Source organism: Eschrichtius robustus, chromosome 10 (assembly GCF_028021215.1).
Source record: "Eschrichtius robustus isolate mEscRob2 chromosome 10, mEscRob2.pri, whole genome shotgun sequence".
Classification (NCBI taxonomy): Eukaryota; Metazoa; Chordata; class Mammalia; order Artiodactyla; family Eschrichtiidae; genus Eschrichtius; species Eschrichtius robustus.
Genome location: NC_090833.1, coordinates 49223775 through 49249627, shown reverse-complemented (window position 1 = coordinate 49249627; position 25853 = coordinate 49223775). Strand labels below are relative to the sequence as shown.

Here is a 25853-nt window from a genome sequence, read left to right as displayed (position 1 = left end):
TTAAAAAAGTAAACAAAAATTACTATCCTCCATTTGGATTTTTTTAAGTTAAATCCATGGTCTTTTTAATATAAAAAGTAATTGTTTCATAGTTTTAGTGTTCAACGAACTCTAGTAGTCCTATTTGAACCATATCTTGATAGAGTAAATCTAATTAGAATGCTGGTTCCTGTTTTGTGACATTTTAAAACAGGATTTATCACAAGGAATAAAAAGCCTTGAGTTTATACGTTATGTTACTATAACATATAAGAGAATATCAAATGTGTGTTCTTCAACGACTTGAAAAGGCAAGTAGCAACTCTTTTGGGGAAGTAAATTGTGCATTTTTTTTTAAAACAAGTTGCTGCATTTACATCCATCGAAGTGCTGGACAAAAGCCACATGTAGATTTACTCCTGAAACTACAAAGATTGTCTTTCACTGACTTTGCTTGGTTTTCCTTCATTTCGTTCTGTGAGGGAAAGATGAGTTTGTACAAGTTAGTGGGTTGCTAGGCAACGCCAAACTCCTCACTCACTAAAAGGCAGCATGCAGAGGATCACAAGCAGAACCATTCCGTGAGTTCAGTAAGAAACAGGCAGCCTAACCTATTTCGTATGGAAGAACAGATGTCCTTAAAACTTATTTTGGACACAGAAATTAAAATTTGGTTTAAAATAAGCGTTTCAAAAATCTGAAACAGAGGTAGAAAGTGTTCTTTATTTTTCCTGACATGTTTTCCCGTGAGAAAACACTTTCCTTTTTATCCCATGGACTGCTCCCAGTCCCTAATGTTAAAAGCAGTTCTCTTTCCAGAACTACTGATACAACTACGCTGGTTAAACAAACAAAAGAAAAACACCGTGCTAGTGATGGCTACTGTATTGGAAGTTGGAGTCAGCTGTGACCCATGCCTGCTGCAGGAGCCCACACTGGTTCTGAACTGGAAACAAGCATGTGTCAGGTGAAATGATGAATTCACCCCAGGTTTACACAACACGTCTCATAGCACACGTATAAACTAGAGTGCACCATAACTCCCTGTTTTAAATATCAGATAAAATTGTCAGAAAACGTTGTTTCTGATGAAAAAGAAGAATATGTAAACATTTCCCCCATGATCACTGCTGACTCCCCTATTTGAGGTTTCTTCTCAACGATGAAAACTCGGTTCATTTTTCTGACCACGTAAAGGCCAAAATTAAGTTTTCAGGTAAATGGTATACTATGCATATAGTGGTTGAGGCCATTTTAGACCCCTGGATAGGAGATCTTATAGTGGTGAGGCTACTGATATAAAAGATACAGTGTTGTGTTTTCATTCCTCTATGTTCCATGTGCCTTCCTTCTCCAAAAGGGATGATTTTGCACAGTCTCCTCTGAAATCATCGTGGTATCTTCCCTTAGCGCTCACTACTTATAGGGGTATGTTATTTTTCTTTTCACATTTCAGCTCCCTTTTCCTTTTATGTAACTCTTGCACCTGTTATTGGGGGTTCTGTAGGAACATGGGAAGGTAACCGACAAACCTTTTCCCCGAAGAATGAACGTTTCCAGAGCTAGTTACTGTTATGCACCCATTCAAATAAAACCCAACAGAGTCAAAGCCCTCGCCCTTCGTGGCATTATGGTACAATAAGAAGAGGTTAATTAAAAGGATAGGAAATTTTGGAAAAGTTAATAGAGTTAAAATTGTCTGTTCTTTTTTAAATTAAAAAATATATATACTACCCTCCTTCTCCTTCAGCATCTGTTGTATATATTCTGCCCTCACATCTCTGCCATGATTTCATAGGGAAATGTGTATACTGTAAAATAAGCAGATTATAACGTGGTTCCAAACAGAATGTCTGCTTCTATCCTTAAAGCATGTATTTAACTTATTCATCCTCTGCGTTAGAAAATAAAAGTGCAGCTTATGTTCAAAAAGTACAATTCATACAAAGCAAGGTTTGAAAGTTCTGTACTTACAGTAACCTTTCAAAGGTGTGTCTTGATTAGTATAAATTCATACTGCTTACCCATTGGCTATAAGTAACTTTTTTGTTTTCAAGTCTTTAGATGACAGATCATGCTGGAGTAGATGTGCTCTTGCTTGCATAAAGACAGCTGTGCTATGGCGTTTCGTATCTCAAAAGGTAACGTGATTCAAGAGAGTGGTTTTGCTAAAGAAACTGAAGCACACTCGTCATTACATTAAAAGGTAAGAAAACAATTCTGAGAGAGAGCAAGCAGAAAGGGCCCAGAATCACTGCGTGATGCTACAAGTCAACTCACCCAGTCAGACATATGTACACCAGTGTTGAATCTTTAAAATTCTACCCCAGTCTTGGCTTTAACCCCCTCCCCACACCTGCCACCCCTCCACCCCCCCCCCAAAAGAAAATTAAGGAGAGGAAAAAAAAAAAAAAAAAAAAGCATTTGTCTTCCCTCCAACAGTCAGAGACGGTTCAGAGTTGCCTCTGCAAGGGGGACCAAGTGTTGACTTTGATCTTAGGCTACAATGTGCTTTTTAAAAACAACGCAGGGAGAGGAAAATTAGACTAGTGACCAAAGAACAGCGACTTCCTGTGCTGGCAGCGCGCCTCTTCTGGGCCGTGGTTCCCACCTGTCTGTCTGTTCGCTGGGAGTAGTTCGTCCTTCCGGGTCCGTCCCTCCCTGGCTTGGTGGGCAGCACCTCACAAAGGGTTGGCCAGCGCCTTTTTGGATCGCTTGATCATGCTGGGGTGGAACTCCGTGTGCCGCCGGGCGTGCTTGGTCAGGTGGTCGCTCCTCATGAAGCGCTTCTCACACAGCGGACAGCGGAACTGCTTCTCCCCCGTGTGGGTCCGGTAGTGGCGGGTCAGCTCGTCGGAGCGAGAAAACTTTTTAAGGCAGTCTGGCCACGTGCAGGGAAAGGGCCGTTCACCTAAGAGAAGAGAATCAGGGATACAGGTTAAAGAACGTGTAACTGAAATTCTCCAGGCTGGTCCTGGTCAACCATCCCCATGACTCAGAAAATAACTCCTTTGTGTTCTGGGCTGAATTGTGTGCCCCCCAGTCACAGGCTGAAGTTCTAACCCCCAGTACCTCAGAATGTGGCTGTATTTGGAGATAGGGTCTTTAAAGAGGTGATTACGGTTACATGAGGTCATGTAATCGAATGACTGGTATCTTTATAAGAAGAGATTAGGTCACAGACTCGCAGGGGAAAGGCTGTGTGAAGCTGCTGGGAGAAGATGGCCAGCTACAAGCCAGGGAGACGGGCCTCAGAAGAAACTGACTCTGCCAACATCTTAAGCTTGGACTCCCAGCCTCCAAAACGGTGAGAGATAAATTTCTGTTGTTTAAGCCACCCAGTCTGTGGTACTTTGTCATGGCAGCCCTAACAAAGTAATACCACGAAGAAATTGCTGAGAATCGTCTTCTCTAGGTAAATGAGCTTGCTATTTGTACCCAATGGATCCCCAAGAGCCTTGGAAACTATATTTTCCAGTTTTTGTCTACGCGGTTGCTGGTTTCACGAGTTCTCTCCGAGGTGTCAAAAACCTTAGTCCTTTGCTAAATTTCCTGGCATCGTACAGATGGAAGAGAACTGGGGCATCTAATCCAACCGACCTCCCACCAGAGGCAGGCATCTCCCCTTAAGCTCCTGAATGTTTGGCCACCCAGCCTCTGCCTGAGCAATTCCGGCGGCAGAGCCCCTTACCTGCCGAGGAAGCCTGCTTGTTTCTGAGCATCCCTGTAATAAACACTCTTATTGATGTGAAACCTGCCTTCCTGCGAAGGCCATGTTGTAAGTTATATTGTCTTAACACTAAAAATTAGTTTTTTCCCTCTGCCACCTAATAATCCCTTAACTATCTGAAGACTGCTATCACGCCATTCTCTAATCTTTTCTGGTCTAGTTGAAACAATCCCAGTTTCTTCCATATTTCTCATAAAAGAAGAACTCACATTATTCTAAAATAACATAAGCGCAGGCACAGCACTAAGGGTTTCACATGCATTATCTCACTGACTTCTTACAGGACACCCCACGGAGGCGGCCCATTTTACAGATGAGGCTTAACACTTGTCAGGGTTTCCACATCCCTCCCATACGGTTGCTCTCCTCAGATGCACGCTATTGCCTCCCTGTCCCACTTAAAACGCAGCTAAGCCCCGCCCTCCAGACACGATCAGGCCAGCACTGGGGGCCTCCTGACCCCTGGATTGGCAGGGGAGAGTCTGTGTCCATGTTTGTTGGGCAGGACACACACAAGCAGACAGGCAGAAAGAGCTGCTTAAGATCAGAGTCTTGCTTGCTCTTCTTGTGAGTGACTGTCACCACCCCCCAGCTCTGAGCACCTGCCTGCCTACTCCTCACACCTTTCCAAGCACAGCCCAAAGCAGCTGCTTCACAGACTCAGGGCACAGACTCTGGTTTCCACAGAACTCTCCAGACACTCCTTAGGTAGGTGTGAGGAGTGAATCTTTTCTCACTCCTGTCCCCACCTTCCTGGAACCCAGAGAGAGGCTCAAAGGGCTGGGAGCTGCCCAGCGTGGTGCATCTGAGTCATCCAAAAATGATTCTTTTCCCCCAGCTTCTCCTAACCTGTGCCAGAGATGTGAAAATAAAGATAATAACAACAAAATACCTCTATCACCTTCGTGACTAAGGTTTTATTTGCTGTTCTCTAAGCAGAGGTATGGCCATCACGCCATGTACAACCTACCTGTTCTTATGGGAAACCTGATGTGGGCAAAACAAATTTGTATAAACAGATTCACTATACACAGGTCTAAGTATAAATACTTCCTCGCTGAGCTCTAAGCTGAAAAGTCACAGCAGCAAAAGGCAATAGCAAGCCAGTGAATCCTGAGCCCTACCCAAGACGTATGATGAACGAGGACGCTCAGAGTCTCCAGCAGGGCCAAAAAGAGAGAGAGAGAGGGGAAAAGAAGAGCTTCAGACTGAACCCTCTGAAAAATCCAATGACATGGAGTTGAAAACTACACTTTTGCAACTTCTGTTGGATTAAAAAGCATTTTTACCCAGTTCAGCAGAACTTCTGAGCAAAAGGCGAAATGCAGGCTATCATAACCCAACAAGGTTGAGCTTCCCTGGGCAAGGACAACGTCCCGTCTGACCTCCGTGCTACCTGTCTGTCAAGCATTTAGTAAATGCCTCAACTCTGTGCGTGTGTGTTCATCTTCCAGGTCGCGCAGGGGACCAAATCCTGCTCAGAAGTTCCCAGATCACAGGAATATTTCCGGGCTATTTCTGAATCAGACTGCAGCCAAGTCCTCACTAACCCAAACGAAGAATCTATGGGAGAAGTGTTCTTTAAACATGTTATGTTAAAAAATATAATGAAGCGTTAGAATTCATAGCGTGATAAGTTGTAAAAAAAAAAAAAAAAAAACAGACCAAAAACCCCTGTCTGTTGTCCCTTTCCTGGAGCCCTCTCTCCACTGCTTGATGATTTGGTGGGGAGGAGAGCGATGACAAGGAGAAGTTCCGTGTTTTCTCAACACTTGTTAGGACAAACACCCATCAGAGGCGGTTTCCTTGAAGGAGTGGTGATGTGGTTTAGTTATTCACTGGCACATGTTTCTTTCAAGCGACTCATGAGGGGAGATTAATTTATTTGAACGGATCTGTGTCCATTGTGGGAAAAATGGGTCAGAAGACCACTCTACTGTGTGCTAAGACTGGAAAAGAAATAAGGCACCCCTTGTTTCAACAAGATGGAAGTGATAGCCAGTGGAAAATCGTCATGAAGCCTGAATCAGCTGCATGTACTGGAGAGCTATTAAGTATTTACGCTTATGATTTACAAAGATTTCAAGTGTAATCAGGGTCCATTCCCATTGGATTCACTTTCGGTCTAGCTTATGGCTACACTCTCTTCACTGCCCCTCATAGTTGTCATGTGATTGTTCTCATTGCTTCTAATCCAGGTGCTGTCATTGACTTAGCATCCTTTTCCCTGAGTGCTTCAGAGACGACAGGGCCACCCACAGAGCCCAGAGCAAATAAGAGCCAACAGTAGCCTTTGTTAGATTCATATAACGTGTATAATTCAAGCTTACAGTTTCCAAGCGTTTAAAAATAGATCTACTTGGAAGTGAGTTGCTGGTCTAAAAGCTCTAGGATCATTTTGAGTTTTCTCGGATCCTTTGGAAAAGCATTAGGGGCTTTTGGTCAATGATCTAAATCAGGGGTTAGCAAACTATGGACCATAGGTCAAATCTCACCTGCTGGAATAAACACCATTCCTATACTTAGTTTTTACCAAATGGTTGAAAAAAATCGAACAGTAATATATTTTGTGGCAGGAGAAAGTTATATGAAATTCAGGTTTTCATGTCCGCATACAGAGATGCATTGGAACACAATCATACTCATTGTTTATGTATTACCTATGGCTGCCTTTTCACTACAACAGCAGTGTTGAGTAGTGATAAGAGATCGTACGGACCACAAAACCTAAAATATTTACTATCTGGTCCTTTATAGAAAGTTGGCTGACCCCTGATCTCAATCTGCAGGCCTGAATTTCTATCTAGTGTACACCAGAATTTGTAAATCCAAATGTCTATAGGAGCCAGACACATAATAAAAGTGGGTGAAATGCCAAGTATATTAGACCATGGATTGCAGAGGAATCTGGGGCCAACTGGGGAGTGCTCTCCACACATAAAGGCATTCAAATTCAACACCTGATGAAACACCGTGCCAGCCAAGCAGTGTGTGTTCAGGGGACCTGGATTCTTCTTGGGGATTTGCAATTTGCAGCCCTTTGAAATCATCCACCTCTTTAACCCAGTGGAGAGTTTGCGTACAACCTACAATAGGATGCATTTCCACATGTTAGTTAATGATAGACACATATTAAGGTATCTAGAAAAAGATACGTGTTTTGAACCTAACAAAGTATGGAATGGGGAAATCATATGTAGAGAGGGAAGAGATTTTCAGGCTGAATGGGACCAGAGATGATGTGCAGAGTGGAAAAGAGAGGGCTTAAGAGGGCTGGGATTTGCTCTTCATCCTGCAGCCGAGGGTAAATCAAGTCAGGCCCTTCCTTTAGCTCAAGGCTAAGGCCCCCAAAAGAATGGTTAACCTTCTTTATACAGAACAAATCATATGGTAAAGCAACTATCAATTAAGGAATATTTAAACTTGTCTTTCGTATTAATGAGAGAGTTACCATCCTCCTGGGGGAAAAAAATAAATAAAAAAGAACAGACATGTACTTGTGCTTTATTTCTGGCCTTCACAGGAAAACACACCCAGAAGCAGTGACACAATAAAGTCTGCTTTACTGGAGCAGAGCTGGTAACAGCACAAGTTTCTGTGCATTCTCATTATTTATATACCACTTCCCTTCCCCTTCAGCAACAAGCTCAGCGCCTCTCACTGACAGACTCAGCTCTGAGTATAAAACACACTGGATCAAAACGGCTACTGAACACTGCATCAAACGTGTAAAAGGCTTTCTTTGCAGAGACAGGTCAGGTCTCCAGAACTCTCCTGGGTCTCCAGTGGGTTCAAGAGAAGTGGAGGGGGGGGCCTTCTGGCTATGCACTCGCTAACTTGATGGCTCATTGCTTTTAAGGAGCCTCCACCCTAGCCGGTGATTAGTTGATGATGTCAAGTGAAGCTTATTCTTTTCGGTAAAGTCATGAAATGAACAGTGGTGAGTTTTTCATATAGAGGGAGAACGAGGACAAGTACGGGGACTGCTAACTGGATATATCCAGCCCTGTCCAAGCTCCCCAGAGCTCAGATGGACAGCCATTGCAGTCTTGGCCTAGGGTCTAGACCCTCCCCCTCCCCCCTCTGATTCTCTCTCTTCCCCTCCCACAATTCCACGGAAGAGCCCCAAATGGGCTAAACTTAATTGGGTTTAAGAGGGTTAAAAATACCAACTCTGAAGCTTCCACTGCTTTGAGCAGAAGTAAGTAACCCAATCTAGTAAAACAAATCTAAGGGAATTGGGCCTCCTTTTCAAAATAGAACTCTAAAAATGTCAATTAATAATCATAGCTTCGCACAGATGTACAAAATCAAGGCTGTTTCTTGAGGAAAAATAGTGTTTTTCTTAATTACAAAAAAGCAACTAGGATTCCAGAGATAAAAGGATAATTTGATATTGGAAAATCATAATGATATTACACGTCATTTAATAGGTTAAATTCACCCCCACCCACACTCATATCTTGCCTTTATAAATGCAGAACAATATCTGATAAAATTCAACATCCATCCCTAATAAAAGCTTTTAGGAAAACAAAATAGTTCCTTAACAGGATAGAAAATATAGATTCAAACCTTTCCCCAGCAGGGTCAATAGTAAAATGAAGGCAGCATTCCCACTGAGGTCAAGCTCAAGGCAGGAATGGACTCCTGCCCCAATCATTATAGCTATTTAATGCTGTTCAGGAAATGCTAGTGACTGCAAGTAAGTAACAAATTAAGAAGTAAATTGTGGGAAGGAGGAGGCAAAATAAGAATTACTTGCAACTGATACAACTTCCTATTTGGAAAGTCTAAGACAACAAAAATTAAAAACACAGAGCAGAGATTGGCACAGCACTGTAAATCACCTATACTTCAATAAAAAAATTGGAGAAAAAAATGCATTCATAGGTGTAAATATACAAAAGAACAATGGTTTTCTTATATGGTAACCACAGTCAGTCAGGGTAAGCCTACCAATAAAATTCAGGACCTGCATGAAGAAAATCATAAAACTACGATATGAAAGGAAATGAATAAATGGGACATTTCCCATGTTCTTGGATGATAAGACCCAGTGTTCTGAATATGGCAATTCTGTACAAATTCATCTATGAAATTAACACACACCATAGACATTCTTTTTTCTTGAACTTGACAAAATTATTTTAAAGTTCATTGGGAAGAATAAATACGCTCAACTTGCCAAGAAAATTCTGGAATAGAACAATAATAAATGAGCGCTTGCAATACCAGTTATTAAAATGTATGATTAAAGCTGCAAAAATTAAGATAGTGTGATACCAGCACAGGAAAAGACAAATCAGTGGAGCAGAGTCAAGTCTGAAGATAAACCCAGGACTATAGGGATGGGCATTTCAAATCAGTGAAGAAAAGAATGTTTAATTCAATAAATGGCATAGATATCTGGTAAAAAAAAAAAAAAATTAAATCTGGATTCCTACCCTTATACCTTACACTTAAATTCCAAATGGAATTTTTTACATTTACTGTACACGTAAATGTAAAAAATAAAACCATAAAGGTAAAAGAAAATATAGGTGAATATTTTTAGAATCCTGGAATAGGGAGAGACTTCCTAAACATGAAATCAAAGGCAGTATCCTATTTGAAGGATAGTTTTAAAATACTTAAAAATGTTAAACTTCTGCATGGTAAGATACATATACATACACACACACACACACACACACACACACACGCACGCACATGTAAGTAAAAAAATTTAAGAACTAAAACAGTGAACGAATAAAGGAAATTGCAGCCTATGACAAAAGGTTAAAATCTGTGGTACAGAAAGGACACTAGCAAATCAAAATGAATAGCCCAACTTCATAAAATTGGGCAAGGATGCAAATAAGTAATCTATAAAATAAGAAATACCAACAGCCAATTAATAAATATATGAAAATATAGTCAATCTCATAAGTAATCAAAACATGCCAATCAAGACACCAATGAAATACACATCAGGCTGGTAAAAGTGTTAAAAAGTATGTTCATATACCTATCATTGATGGTGGCATGAGGAAATAGGCATGGGTGGAAATTATAATTGTTCCAGGATCACCTGGCAATACATTTGTCCAGGAATTATTTGTGGTAACAATTAGGGGGCAACACAAAAATATACAAGGATACCAGCATTGTTTATAAAAGGTAAAACTCGGTAACAACCTAAATGTCTAACAATAAAGAACTGGTTTAATACTTCAGCGTTCCATACAGTGGAATAATATGTGCCTGTTAAAAAGGTACTAGATTATTCTATACAGAAGATGTTAGCAATACACGGCTAAGTGAAAAGAGCAGTGCATGATCTGCTGTGTATGTGTGTGAACATCTAAGGAGAGGAAAAACCCTGGAAGAATATATGCAAAATACGAACAATATTTATCTACAGGTGAGGGGATAACCTCTACTTCTTTTTGTAATTTTCCCCTATGTTTTCTGATTTTTTTAAGCGAGTACAAATTTCTTTTATAATGAGAAGTCAGAAAAGTCTTACACAAAACAAAGGTAACGATGATGCACATGAGTTCAAATTTTTCCACCAATGGGTTGATCAAGATCCTATTCCATTCGAGGGGTGGGTGGTTTACACTCTATTGAGAAATAGACTCCAGGGTCCAAGACCAAAGAAAGGCAAAGAATCCTTCTGCTTCCTTCTCAAACTGTGAGAAAGTGAGAAACTTTCAGAGTAAACTACATGTGTTTTCTCACTCCTCCCCCACCTCCTCCTCTCCTTTTTCCGTATGCGAAAGGAAAATGGCCCGTGAGAAGAGACAGGAATCTCCCTTCAGATACCAAGTGACACAGGCAGTGATGGCAGGGGGAGAAAGAGGCGCAGACACACAAAGCCCAGAGCCCAGTGCAGTGTTCCTGGTGGAGCACCAGCCCGCACAACTGCCGCAACCGGAAGCCATTGACACCCCATTGTCCGTTATCATCGGTCCTCATTCCCCATGGGAGAGCCATGCTAACTTGCAGGTACAAGATGTGAGCTTTGCTTTACTGTTCTTCACTTCCACACCCAAGTGCAGAAGCACCCATACACTTGCATCGTCTGGGTACAGCCAATTCTACATTTCCCTGCATAAATCGTTCCAATTAATATCAAACTCAAAAATCAAGAAATTAAAAGCCTCCTGTTCGCCAGAAATGTTGCTACTACCTACACAGGTAGATGTCCTAAAAAGATAAAAATTCTTGATAGCTTTAGAAGAATCCTGCCTGAATGCCATCCCATCACATTATGGTTTGCTCCTGGCCTCTCTCTCTGAATCCTTCTTGTGATTTGGTTTCCTTTTATATTTCATTTGTTGATACAACAGAGTCACTATAGAGTTTGGATGTGAGATTTTACTTCCTGGTCCCTGTGGTTATCTGTGGAAAGCAGCCTGTCTCCATACTTGAGGTTCTGAACTGGGAAGTGGGTGTCTGTAACATCTGTCATGCAGTACTTCCTCACTGGAAGCTGGTGCCTAGCTATTTGGAAGCAAGCCTGTCCGAATATTGCTTGCACATTCCCAACCTCAACTGATCTGTGAGGTGGCACATGTGCCAGGACCTCAGAAATGAAGATGACAGACAATAGAGTCTTGACTCTTTAGGTTCTCAACCCAGCAAGAAATATATCATTATGCCTTGATGTCTCCATTACCTGGCCCCCAGCTCAGCAACTCTGAAATGGCAGAGAGGTGATGTGACCTCCCCACGTCCACACACCTAGGTCCAGGCCCAGATTAGCCAATCCCCACGACTGCATTCTTCCTCCCACCCCAGCCTGTACTGCCTCTGCCCAGTTCTTTGTGGAAAAGAGAAATAGTAAATAAATAACCTACTAGGCACTAAACATTGAACAGGATATGTAAGCTTGAGGGCAAAGCTATGCTGAGAACGTAGATTCTTTGAATCTTTGCATTCTGGGTTATTTTTATGACCACCTAATTCAAACCCATCCTGTTTCAGATGAAGCCAACTCAGAGAGCCAATGACTCGCCCAAGGACATCCTTAGAACCGGTTTTCAAATTCTTGCTTCAGTTCTGAGCACAGAACAAGGTTAGAGGTGAGAGCAGAACACAGACCTTAACTAAATGTAGAGACAGCCTTTTTCCTGTGTTTTTCTAATCCTCTTACTCCCAGGCCCTCCTTTCCAGATGCATTGCCTCGGGGAGGGAAGAGACAGTTTAAAACGAGTAAGTTGCTGCTAAGCTTGAGGTTTCAAAATAGAGTTTTAAAAATGTAAAGCAGACCCTGAAATCCTCAAATTCTCTTAATTTGCCAGAGCTTCGTAGCAACACCTGAGCTACAGGGAGAGAAATTGGAGGAGCTGTGTTTAGGGAACAGATGCAGAGGTCTGAGAAGTGCAAGCGTTCTGGACTCTCCTATTAGAAGCAGTCTTGGGCAGTCCCAGAGGCGCGACCACTGCTGCCTGGCCCACGGCATGCCTGGAGCCTGTCTGAGCCTCTCTAGGGAAGTCGCCACACACACCAGGGCACCTGAGGAGTTGGGTAGCCACGCTGAGAAAGGGGTCTCAAGTGTCTGCCTAAGTTTCCACCCCTCCTAATGTCGCATGTGAGGACCAGGACCCAAGCTGGTATATGACACCCTGGGGGAGACCAGCAAGGTCAGAGGATGGCACGCAACATGGACAGCCCTTCCATGATGCCGGAAGAAGAGATGAGGCTCCTGCCTACTAAGCAGATCACTCCCAGGAGAAAGAAAGGCAAAAGGAGAGACAGAGAGAACTCCGATTTTGTGACTATGTACCCAAAGGAGAATAAAACTGAACACAAAAGAGACCGAGAGGCCCCAAATTGCCAAGACGAAGTTTGTCCACCAACAGCAGAAATGGTGGGGAGGGCAGGGGGGCTCAAGAGAACTCAGTCCTCTTTGGCTCGGAAAAGACAATGAGCAAACCAGGAAAACACAGGAGACTGTCGTCTGGTTAGTGCATGCCTCCTCTACCTGCCACCCAGGTCACGGCACTCACGGCAGTGACCCAGAGTGACTAGTGGCGCTGCTCCAGCATCAGGTTTCCAGCTGTTTCTCTCTGGGCTCAGCCTCTGTACACGGCTGGCACGACAGTAAGGCTGCGACGACCACAGATCCTACTCACACACGCCACGTGCGCCATCCTCACATCATTTTTCCAGCTTTTACAGAGTGAGCCACTGATTCATACAGTCTGGTGTTTGTCACCAAAGACCACGAAGAACGGCAGGGCTGAGCTGTCCAGCTCTTACCCAACAGCCCCTGCCTGACTCCCCCAGCCCTCCTGGGGCAGGCGTTCCTGGACAGCGCTTTGAAGTTTGGGAGCAAGCAGGGCACTGGGAAAAAATGACTCAGGTCAGAGGTGCAGCCTGTGTCTCTTTCACACTGGGAACCCCCGCTTCGGTGGGTAATGCTCAGCAGACAGGCATCTTGTGGCTGGCCGTGGGTATGAATTGCAACACCCAAGAGGGAAAGCAGCTGTTTGGTTGTCATTCTGCTTATTTTCATTAAAACAGCAATGGTACAAAACTACTGTAGAATTATGACAGCGTAGGGATTTAAGTCATTTTTGTATGTTTTTTTAAGTTATTTTTAAGATCTAATTTTTGCCTCTTACGATTTATTGCGGTGTTTTTGCTGGGCATCATGTACACCGGGTAGATTTCTGAATCCCAGTGGGAACCACCATACAAACAGCCCGTCTTTGTAAAGGCAAGGCCTCTCTATCAGCACACAGGGTGACAAATGTACACGTAAACACAAGTCATTTCTCTGGGCATTAAAACAGTCAGACGGCTGGAATTAAGACCAAGTGAACGGTGCCGCTGATCACATTGTTGCCGCTATACGTGTTCCGTGTGAGGCTTTGGGTACTGGCTTCTAGAACATCCACTGAGCAGGGCCTATGGGGCTGAGCCTGACCATAAGAAATACGTGTTGAAATAATCTATCTTCTACAAAGACCATTTAGTATACAGTTATCTTATAGGTTGAACTCCAGAGAGAGTTCAGAGCTCTTTCTCTTCAAAGGGGAGAAAAATGAGAAAAATTACTGTCATACCAACCTGTCTCTCATTTTGTCAAACTCTGCTTTTGGGAATATCCTGTCTGTAGTTCTAAATGGGTGGATCGAATGAACAGCTGTTGGTTTTGCCTGTCTGGCACCTATTGCCTCTTTGGGGTAATAAACAGCACACCTTGAATTTCCTTTTGGAAACCATTCCTTCCTCACTCTGAGTTTACGTAATTCCAGACGGGCGACCCCACACCCCAGGCCCAGAGGTTGGATGTGACCCAGCTGTGCCACAGTGACTGAGTTCAGGGACAGGCACAAAATTCTGTGTTCTGAAGCTTGAAGCCTGGGACTTTTGCTGGAATCATTAGGAAAGGGGAACTGTCTTTCCACAGGGCTTGCTGAATTAGCAGGATGGGAGTCCGAACTGCTGGCAGCTATCTTACCACCCTTCAGAGACAGCCTGCCGGTGAATGAAGCCAAAGCAGAGGAGAGCAAGGCTGGGCCAGGGAGAGAGGAAGGCACTGACCACTTGTATCCAGAGATCCCTAACACCAGAGCTACCCCAAAGGTGGTGGAAATGGCAACCTATAAAGTTCTCATTTTTACTAAGCCAGTCCAAGTTTGGGTTCTGTTCCTTACAACCAAGAGGCTTGATTAAAACAGCTGTGGACCCACAACTGGGATCTTTTTCAATTGGAAGGATGAAGGTTCTGGATAGCTACTGGAAAATACAGGATAGGTTTGGCCAGGTTCATGATTTCTGAAGGTATTCCTCACCAAGCTTCATAAAAACAAACCAGAAGCCAGAGCTAGAACCCAAGAGTAGAGACAATGGTGGCTTTGGGGCCAAATCCAAGAGAGCCATGCAAAACACAGGGTCTCTTACCACTGGCAAAAACCCAAGGAGTCCTCGTCAACAACCATTCATGGTGCAACTCCAAGCACCTAGAAACATACTAGGAAAACTTCAGAGTAACCTTGGACTAAGTTAACTAACTCCAATTCCTCCTATAAAATGAGAATAAGAGTACCTTCCTATCGCATAGGACTTCTGGGAGTTTAAATGTAACAATGTGTGTAAACCATTTGGCTTGGAACTTGGAGTGTAATACATGCTGGATGCTTCATTAGTATCACTATTAATAGCATTATTACTAGTATTAATAATTTATAACTATTATTACTACCAACACTATTATTATCCACAACATTCACAGTACCTGCTGTCAACATCTAGCACAGCTCTTTGCATGTAACAGTTACTCAATAACAAGTATTATTTAAATGAATGAGCTGCTGCTGGATTAATGTGGAACTGTAAACAAAAATTCTAAGCACCTCAAGGGCTTCTGGCCAACACATGTAGATTATTTTTAATTGTAATACTTAGTATACGGAGACACTGTGCTAAATGCATTAAATACCTCATCTGAACTAAGTTTCATAAAAACTCTATGAATATATAATTACTGAACTCCATTTTACAGATGGGAAAACTGAGGCTCAGAGAGTTCTCATAATTAGAAAGTGGCAGAGGCAGGATTCAAACACAGGTCTGAGGGACCCCTAAGCCCGTGTTCTACTGGCTCTACCTACTGCCTCCCTGCTGAAGGTAGAGACCTCTCTGGAGACCCCTCATATTCAAGTTCCTTAGGGTGGGATGGTTTCCTTCTCACAGGCCTTACTCTTCTTTTCTGACTGCCTCCGTCTCATCAAAGCTGGCTCCCTGGAAGGGAGAGATGGTGAAACCTCCATCTCTTTGATGAAAGAGGATCTGTAAGATTCCTTCCAGTTCTTAAATGTCCATAATTCTCAGGTAGAATTTTTGTGCTTTTGTCTATTGCCTGCCTCACTGCCCCACTTCGGTTCAAGTCAGGTCCTCTGGGAGGCACTTCTAAAACAACGGAGACTTGCCATGGAAAAACGTTCACACTTTGTTTAATACAAAATACTGCTGCCTGCTTTTCAAATCCTTGTCATTAATTTTGTATGACTTAAGCTCCCATCTCTTTAGTTTAATCTATTTAAATAAAGTCCTCACTTTAAAAAAAAAAAGGGGGCTCAATCAGGGCTGAATTCCATTCTGCTGTTCAAATTTGCGATCATTTTCAATTTTGGTTAAAAAAAAAAATTCAAATGCCCAGTGGTCCTGGGCTTAGATGGTGAGCTTACTGGTTCTTGCAGCTCTAGAACCTTTAGATTTCAGATCCAGATGTTCAATTCTCATCTCAGGACTCGAAAGGCTGACAAACTGAGATTACAAGGGAAGCCTGCGGGTGCACCATTGTAAACATGGGCTTTAAGCACAAATGGAAAGGATGCCTTGGAAAATCCCGCGCATGAAAAATGGATGCCTCTCACTCCCTTAGTGGGAAAGGCATTCTCTATGAATAATAACGTTAGTCCTATTATTTGCTGAGGGGACTGTTTGAGGCTGGGATAAGACAAATGTCTACTCCTGGCCTTAATGCACCAAAAAGGTATTAAAGTTTCGGGAGGGCTCCAGGAAGGGAGGAGTAGGAAATCTCACAAGCAATGGCCTTGGACTGTTTCAGGGTGCTGCTCCCATAATAAAAGGGCAGAGGTCCCCCGACTGACTCCACCTCTGCCCCTTCACTCCGTTAATTTGGTTAATGCAAAGCAGCTCTTTAAACCAAGGTTAAAACAAAACAAAAAAATGTTAACCAGATTGAAATCCTCAGGAGACCATGGGGGAAAGGAATCCAAATCTAAGAACTGCAAAGAATTCACAGTGAAGGAAGATCTCCATTTGGCTAAGCTCCGGCCTGGAGCACTTCAACTTCCAAGGACCCCATGTCCTCATTGTGCTGCTGAGGAAACTGAGGCTCTGGTAGCTTCCACGCTCTGCCCAACGTTACGTGCCTGCCAAGGCAGAGAGCCAGCCTTTGAACCCTGGTGGTGTGCTTCCAAACCCTCCAGAGCACCCCTAATGCCTCAATGGAACAATCCTCATCTATCTGAGAGGGTTAAAAAAAAAAAAAAGCATTCACTTTTTTACAGACAAAATGATGGATGTGATGACCTCTCAAGGTCACTTCCAACCTCCAAATTCTGTTCTTTTGATACTAACAACTGCTGCCACCAAGTGCTCTGAGTTGGGCTTAGGCCTGTGACTAACTTCCCAACAAAAAGTGGGGCAGAGCAAGAGACAGGACTGCTCAAAGACCACGGCAGAGGATCCTATTTCTTTCCCTTTTTAACTGTCTGTGGGCTTTTCTCCTTCCTTTACCCCTCCTTTTTGCATGTGTTGCATAGAAACAGAAAGTGCCTTTGTACCAATTACTAGGCACTAATTTACGCTCTTCAGTGGGCACCCGGCTTGCTGGAGAAACATTAGGAAAAGGTGGGAGGGTCGGACGTGGGGGAGGATTCTAGCAGCAGAGGCCTGGAATGCTGCAAGCTCTTTCTCCAAGCCTGAGAACAGACAAGAGGAGGAAAGAAAATTAAAAAAGAAACTGGAAAAAATTTTTGGAAGTCAAGACTAACAAAATTGACAAAGCTGGCTTTTTTTTTTTTTAAATCAAGTATGCTCACGATCATAAGGCATTCAGAAATCAAAATGATGGTCAAGAAATCCGACTCTAACCAGGGCACGACGTCAGGTTGTTTTAGGGGCTCTTGAACGAGTGAATACTGGGAAATCACCCACCCACTTTTCTTCTCAATGAGCTTATTAAGGAAGACCATTGTAAGCCGCTTTCCAATATGTCATACAATGTTTCTCCCTGGGAAGTTCAATCGGGGAATTTCCCACAGACGTTGCAGAATGACTAGTTCTTAGGATAAGTGTCAACAATTGAGCCAGGGATGTATATCTGACCCTTATGTTCAGAGTCTCAAGAACTGATTTCCCTCAGGTTACATCTTTGCGTCTGAAGGTAATGGGGTGTTACCATCAAAACAGCACGCTATGGACTCCAGTACCTCCCCCTCCCTGACCCAGGCTCCACTTGCATTCCTCCCCTCTCTCTTCTCACCACTCACAGATTTGAGAGGAAAATCACGGGAAACAATGGTTTTACCCTGTAATTCTACTCCACTTGTATGTTCTGTTGTGAGACAGTAATCCTGCCAGCAGCAGCAGTTCTTCTAAGGCAACCCTGCTTTGTCTTGCTAGGGCAGCTAGATGCAGGATGATGAAGGACGGGGGGAAAGTGAGGAGGGAGCAACTGGTCCTTCCTACCTCCAGGACCAGGAATAACAAGCTGTTAGGCTCCCTCACAGGCCTCAGTCCCCAGGGTGAGATTCCAGCAGTGAGCTGGGGCTCAAGCAGCTGTGGGCCATCTTTCCTTGGAAGCAAGGGAGTCTCTAGCCTCTTGTCTGAAACCCAGAAACAAACCCTACAGGACATCCTTGCAATTCTTAGGCTACTATCATCCTCCACAGCTAGAGCCCGTTTGCAGTCCTTTGCTCTCATTTTTTCCCCGACAGGATACATGAGCCTGGGTCTAGACAGCCTCACTGGGGATGGGGATGGGGGTGAAATCGCCGCCACAGGGCAAAGACTGGATCTTTGGCAGGTTATAAAAGTCTTAGTTATTACAATGGTTTGTGACCTTATAAAGGGGCACAGTACATAAGCAGCTCTACAGTATATCTGTGGTACTAAAATGTCACGGGGAGGACAATTATAGGGGAAAAAATGGCTAATCTCCTTAGGGGAGAGAAAGTGGAAGAAAAGGTGGCAAAACGATGATCTATGCAGGCCCCACTCAGACTTAATTGTAAGTATATCTTGGATGAAGCATGTAAGGCTATGAAATACCACTCTACATCACTTTGGGGAGCATTATGGAAAGAAGAATGGGGCAGAGAGAAGGTTTCCTTAAGGATCAAGGCACAGGGCCTCCCTTCTACTCATGAAAAGAAGAGCAAGTGGGAAAGACTGGGCAGGGGCTAATTAATGGGCTGCCCAGAGGCCATGTCAACACCCTGCCCTGTCCCTCAACCCCTGCCTCCTGGGTAATGGAAGTGGGTCCTCCTCATACCTCTGATGGTGCTAGACTCTCCTGAACCAAAAAGTTGACTCCAAAGCTTTTTGTAGCAATTAAGGAAGAAGGGTTCATGAGGCACAGAGCAGGCCTGGCTCCTGTATAAGCAAACTTTTAAAACTTTAGTCTCAGGGAAGGAAATCCGCCTGAGTGAGAGCTAGCCAGTGATGGGTGTTCCTAGAGAGGCCAGAAAAATCTATTTCCTGTTTGGAGGATAACTTCCCTGGTGGGAGCTACCCAGGTCCCCTCCACCAGATATTCTAGGTAGCCCAGAGAAATGTTCAAACAGGACAAAGAGAAACAGAAGCAGCCACTGTTGGCTGCTTTTGCAGCTCTTGTCTCTCCTTGTTTTTCATGAACTTCCTTCTGCCCTATTAAAAAAATACATTGTTTTAAAATTTTTCCCACAAAACTGGGGTGTGATGATTGGGATTTAGGGCTTTCTGGTTTTCAGAATCCTGTAAGCAGTGCCCTTAAGCTCAACCCATTGTCACCATTTGGGGACAGCTGATTTAAGTCCCTCCAAAGAGATAGTAAAATTGCACCTGGCATGGAAATAAGGCCTAAGGTTTCTATCACTGCGATGGCAACCTAGCGTGACTCTACATCAGCTGGTTCTGATGACTTCTGAGCTGGAATTTGGATGCAGTTGTTTACCTCTCCAAAAGATACCCCCGTGTGTGTATGAGTGTGTGGGTGTGCCTGTGTGCATGTGCAGGGTGACCACAAAGTTAGGAAACTTGGGTTAATCCTTTTTTCTTTTTTCTTTTCACGGTCCTAGAGAGGCTGAGGGGACGTGGGAGAGGGTCTGGGGAGTCAGTGGGTTTGGGTGTGGGTTTGTGGAGGCCAATTTGGGGTGTGTGCTCAGATGTGGGGGGCGGCGTGTGGATGTGGGGTGTGCCAAGATAAACTTAAAGTTGGTTGCATTTTCAAATAATAAGCTCAACGTGTTTTCAGGCAAAGTATTCCAATGGGTCTAATACTTAATCAGAAACAATAAATACACTCTAAAGTGTCCAAAAGGTCTGGAGACAGAAAAGCTCATATTCCTTGTACTTTTTTTCAGATTAACCATGGATCCACTGCTTAAATTTTATAGGTACATCACCTGAGAAGATATCTGATCTAGAGGGTGAAGAAAAACAAACTGAACATAGTATTAGAAAATGTGAAGTACTGTACTACTTAAAAATAAGTTTCTCCTATGTTTCCTGATTTTAAGCTCGGCCCATTACACACAAATTATTATATTTGCACAAGAATCCAAGTTCAGAGATAGTACCCTATCTTGTGGATTAAGAAACTGAGGCTCAAATAGAGAAGAGACTGCAAACTTAAATGCCAACAGAGACCATGTAAATGATTAAAATAAGGGACACTGCCTCATATAAAGAACGGTCAGTTCAAGCCAATTGTTGCTGGGCAGGAATTCAGACCCAGTATTGCCAGTTCATTCGATTTTTCCAGAGAAGCCAGAAATCTGGGTTTGTGTGGAAATCCTGATTTTTCCATGTTAGTAACAAAATCTTTACAAACCCTGTGCTGGTCAAGCCAAACAAATTAGCAAAGCAAATTCAGCAGCAGACCTCTAGTTTACAAGCTCTGACTTCAAGGAACTAGGTTAACATCTCACAACTGGGAAACAGTAGGACAAATGAGAACCCACCTCAGTCCACCTCAAAGGGGTCTTTTCTCCTAGGATACTCCAGAAATAACTGCACTGAACTAAACACAATTTTGTTTAAGTGGCTCAACTTCTAAAGCCACTGGTTCTGGGACTTTCCAGGTGGTCCGGCGGTTAAGACTCTGCGCTTCGATCCCTGGTCAGGGAAGTAAGATCCCGCATGCCACGCAGCGTGGCCAAAACAAATAAATAAATAAATAAAGCCACTGGTTCTATAAAAGTGGCAGCTGTATGAGGCTCTAGGAGGAGAGGAGCAAGCAGCAGGAGGGATTCTGGTTGGGCCACATTGGGCAGGGGGGGTGTGGCTGGAATTTTACTTCTTAAAGTCTTCACAAAATACAGACATTCCAATTGCTATCTCTTGGCCATCTTCTGGGTTTAATACCAGCAAAAAATTTAAAAAATTAAAAAAAATTTTTAAAATCAAGATGCTACCTAACTGGAAGCTGAATCGGAAACTTCCAAATGCATGAGGCCTCCTACGAGTCTCTTATTTAGAGTATCCTTTGCACACACCTTCTCTAGCAGGAGTACACTTTTGACAGTCTTTACAGAGGCTGAGGGTTTTGTCCAACCATGTCCTAGCATTACAGAGCCCCCAAACATAAATAAGACACCCGCAATTACCACATCACTAGTTTCAAAAGACTGACTGTAGCATATAAAATGGGATTAACACTTCACTTCGTTTTCCACTCTGGACTGTGTAAAAGGTTCTCCTGAAACAACCGAGCTGACTTGCCTCATGGAGAATTAAAGAGCAGCATGCATCCACGCACACCTAAGCAGCCATTGCTATAAATGCCTGAGAAAATCACTCAGCAGAATGGTCCAGAATGCTTTTCTGAGTTGGACAGACTCAGGGAGCTCACAGAGAAGCTCCACAGGCCTCCCCAACTGCACAACTGGGCAGCTCCCTGAAGGAGAAAGTGCCTTTGCTCAAGGTGGCAGTGGGTGTCCCTGTGAGCTGAACTCCGGGAACATGGCTGACACAGCCAGGCCCGCCCAGCAGCTGTTGGTGAGTAACACCCTCTGGTTATTATACCCCTACTTCACCCTGGGAGCCACGCTAAAGGTCACATCCCCCAAGCCAGGCACAGCAACCTAACAGACACAAACTTTAAAATGTGCTGTTTTATGGCAACCTAGATGACAGCCGCAAACAGAACCTGATTCTGCATTAACCACGAGGAGGAAATTCAGCTTTACTCCTGTGCCAGCAGCCACCTCCACAAGAAGCACTTTCCAAAGGAAATAAAATATGAGATGCAGTTACGTGGCCTTTTTAAAAAAAAGCAAAACCAAACCAAACCAGCCAATGATCATTTTGAAACCACAGGCCCAGGGCCTCATCTTAAAAGTACCAACAATTACACCAAAAAACGACAATACTTTCCAAGTAATTCCAACAAGCTCCTCTTAAACATAGTGTTATAGGACAGAGGGAAAGGAGTTCATGAGAGGACCAAGCACTGTGCTTCCTTATCAGAACAGCAGCTGTAAAGGAACCTTACTAAAGATGGGGAGACAGCATGGTCAAGTGTGAATGCTTTCCAACTTTTTCTGAATATGTTAAACAGAACCAACAGAATTGGCTGACCAAGGTTCCTATAAGTCTCCAAAGCCCATTTTATACTGCAGATGTCTTACCAGCCACATGCATCTGATCAGCCCTGCCTTTGGCTCTCCCTGGGAGAGACCCTTCCACGGGGCCTCCAGAACATCCCAACGTTTGTTATCAGCCTTGACCTCCGTCAAGAACCACACCTCCTCACTAACTGCTCTATTCAGGGTGGAGGGTGCGACCTAAATCACGTGGGAAAAAATCCACTCTGAAATCTCATTAAAAAGGCTAACTAGTTGTGAAGTTAACCAACCATCACTTGATCAAACTTCTCTGCTGCCTGAAGCAGTGTTATTTTAAACCTCTCTGGGGATTCTTGGCCAAATTTAAAACCACCTTGGCAAGCCCTGAAAAGTAGCAAGCATACAGCTAACCGAGCCCTTAGTCATCCCTAAAAGGTTCCATATAATGTGCGCCGCTTCTCTCCAGGTTTCGGCCACTTCGCGGCAATCCCAAAACAGTAAAATAAAAGATACGCCATTTGACTGTGCCCCCCAACCCCCCGCCAGCGTCTGTCCAAGTGGGGTGGCCCCAGAGTCGCCGAGTGCGGGAGTCCTGGGAGGGGGCGGGGCGGGACAGGGGAGGGGCGGCACCACTCCCCATGAAGCCACGCACATCGGCTGGCACTCGGCACTCACTCTGCCCGCCAGGTTAAGGCTCTCCGTGGCTTCTAGAGGCTGGGGACGATTAAGGAGTGAGCTTTCCGTCTCTACCCGGTTCAATCAGTTTAAAGAGTTAAACAGCATCTCATCCTAAGTATTTGCACCCTTTCGGCCGAGCGTGGTGTCCTTTAACGCCCAGGAAGGCTGCCCGGCCAAAGGTTAACTAACCCGAGAGTTGGGTGGGAGAGGGAGACGCCGCTAACCTGTATGCACTCTGTAATGGGCTTTGAGATGGGAGGATTTTCCATAGACTTTCCCACAGCCACTGTAGGGGCACTTGTGCCTCTTTTCGGAGGCGTGTTTCCCCTTCGCAGCCACTCCAGGGTGGAGGAGGGAGAGCGGGCTGGGCGCGCTGCCAGGATCCTGTCTCTCCTCCGGGCTGTGGGAAGGACTCGACCCAGATTCGGTGGTCACGTCGCTGTCGGATCCCATATCCTCATCTGGACTCTCCAGGCTGTCGCTGCACACCGAGGGGGTCTGGATGGGTCGGTACTTGTTCAGGTCCAACAAGCTCTTGGCGATGGTGACCAGCGTGCAGTAATCCTTCCAGGTGTCCCCCGGGTCACCATGCTCCTTGGTCACCTCGCGCTCAGGTAGTCGCAGCCGCTCGGCGTCCGGAGAGCCCCCATGCTCCGGCACCGCAGCGCGGTTCGAAATGGAAACCAGACACTGGGCAGCCACGAAGTCCATGTAGGCGGCCGCGGACATGGTGCGGGCGACAGCAGCCCCGGAGGCGCGGCCAAACTTGGCGGTGGCTGCGGAGGTTCGGCTCGCCGTGCCCTGGCCTCGGACGATGAGCGCGGCGCAGCGCTGCGCAGCGGCCAAGGGGGCGGGGGCGCGGGGCGCTTCCGACTCGCAGGAGCGCCGAGGCGACCTCAGCCCCTCATCTTTACGTAACCGGCAGCGCCTCCGCACGCAGCATCCACGGCCCTGGGCTGCGCCGCGCTGCCGCCTCTCGCCGCCTCCGGTGCCCAGAGCCGGGCGCAATCCCCCCGACGGGCGCACAGTCTGCTCCGAGCCGGCTCCCCTGGAAAGATGCCACACGTGGCGGTCGCAAGTTTATTCGACCGAAAACGCCCCCGAGGCGCTGGGAGAGGAAACTGCAAGAGAGGTACACGCCCTCGGCCGCCTTTTCAGTCGAGCCAAAGCCCCAGGACATTCACCCAACCACCCGGACGTGGGTGGCAAGGGCCGGACCAAGCGCCAGGTCTAAGAGACACTTTTCCCCCAGTCCACTGACGGCTTCTGAGCCCCTGCTCTTGCCGGTCCGCACCGTTCCGGCATTCTCTCGCTCAGTAACAATTTCGCAGAATCCCATCACGTCACAATCCAAACCCCCTCCAATTGGCCAGTGGGGAGGGTGATTCAACTCTGTTTACTTTCTTCCCCTGCCAGTCAGAACAGCCTTTCGGTGGAGAGGTGCGTCTAGAACTGAGGCGTGCGGCCAATCCGACAGTTCTGTTTCGATGCCTCGTGCTACCTCTACAGCCTCGAACGCCGACATTTAAAAGGGTAACAGCCGGGAGGCTGGAAAGGAGCAGCCACGCATCTTTGGGAGTGTCTCTCAATCCCTTAGCCGGTCTAGGCCTCTTGGCTCACGTTCCAGCTTGCGGAGTGTGGGATACACCTTCCCTACTCGGTTGCGTTCCTTCTTATGACAAAAGAGAACTTCAGTTTCATTTTCCAGCTCGCAAACAGTTAAGTGACTTCCTGCAAACGCTACAGTCCCAGCAACCAGCCTTCCAATCAAAAGTAAGTTGGTTGATGTCACTGACATTGGCTCAGCCAATCAGAAGGGCATTCCGAAGGCCAGCGCTGCACACTTGTAAACGCGAAGAGCTGTAGTGAAACTGAACACATCCTTGTACTTTGTGTTGCTGATGGTAAAATCGAGATATGTATGGGAGGGCAGTGGTGATAAATAAATGCAAAGTGAGTCAATAATTTTAAAAAAACAACTAAATATGTCAGGCCAAGTTGCTCAAGAATAAACACAAATGACAAAGCATCAATTCGTTTTTCCATTTCAGGATGCAGCATACTTTGGGGCAGATTTTTAGTAATTCTTCCACCCAATACATTAACTATGACTAATTCAACTTAAAAATGCAGAGCTGACAAAAGTTCTGTTTTAAAGCATAGTCCTTCTTCTGTCTGGCTAGTCTTACTTTGAAACGCTTCATTTTTTCTTTTGTGATACCTCAATTCCTCTCCTTCCCTCGTGCAATTTATTCTAAGGAAGCTATTTTCGTTTTGTTTTGAAGCTATTGTAACCTCTCTAAAATAAATGGAGACAAAAATCCCTGCATAACTTTTAAAACTTTAAAAACAACAACATTCTTAGCTCATTTTCTTTCCACAGACTCCTGTGGGATGTTAGGGTGTGTATCCCTTCCCTCACTTAACAGATCTGAAGACTGAGATGCAAGGAAGTGACTTGTGACAGAACTCCATTGAAAACATAAATCTGATTCCTAGCTCTTCGGGCTTCACAACTGAACTCTTTGGTTTTGTGAAATATTAACTCTGCTTAACAGATTCTTAAGAACTGGAACCAGCCAGAGGTCCTTAGCCATTGAATATTGTGGCATTACTTGATCAACAATTAGTATGACTCTTAGAGTCTGATTAACTATGTTTGCCTCTCCCTCTGTAGGAATGATGGGGTTGTTTTTCACCTTGATAGCTGATAAAAGAATCTAGGGCCAATGTCTCTTCCAGGAGGTGTACTATCCACAGAATTGATTAAAAATACATTTATTTTCCTAAGTGGGTGTGAGGGACACCTGTTTCTATGTGATGTAGATCCAGTGAGGTCTAACCATACCCCCCACTGGCTATTAGCCTTTGTTAAGGTTTGGGAAAGTTACATCAGGTTCCTGGTCTCTAAAGGAAGGGTCTCAAATTTACTCTTCTAGTTTAAAGTCTACGGTAGTTTATTTCGACTTTGCTTTTAAAGTGGTACAGAAAGATACTGCAGTAGGTGACTACACAGGAAAGGGAAGTTTAGAAAGGGGGTGCTGGTCAACTAAGAATATCATCATCACCATTCTACTAAGGTAGGTGGTAGGTACATGTAAAGTGAAGCCATCTTAGAGTTCTTGTATTCCAATCCCCTTAATTTTAGAAAAGAATTCACTGAAGCC

At 44.6% G+C, this 25853-nt stretch overlaps 2 protein-coding genes across 2 annotated transcripts; one reads left to right on the top strand and one right to left on the bottom strand.

The window, feature by feature from the left end:
* Window positions 1-2376: 2376 nt before the first annotated feature.
* On the bottom strand, window positions 2377-23663 carry KLF9 (KLF transcription factor 9). Its single transcript, XM_068553410.1, has 2 exons — window positions 22911-23663; window positions 2377-2890 (listed from the first exon to the last, which is right to left on the bottom strand). The coding sequence occupies exons 1-2, from the start codon at window positions 23413-23415 to the stop codon at window positions 2661-2663; spliced, it is 735 nt and encodes a 244-aa protein (XP_068409511.1). The 5' UTR covers window positions 23416-23663; the 3' UTR covers window positions 2377-2660.
* On the top strand, window positions 23310-24689 carry LOC137770624 (uncharacterized). Its single transcript, XM_068553409.1, has 2 exons — window positions 23310-23818; window positions 24103-24689. The coding sequence occupies exons 1-2, from the start codon at window positions 23414-23416 to the stop codon at window positions 24550-24552; spliced, it is 855 nt and encodes a 284-aa protein (XP_068409510.1). The 5' UTR covers window positions 23310-23413; the 3' UTR covers window positions 24553-24689.
* Window positions 24690-25853: the final 1164 nt, after the last annotated feature.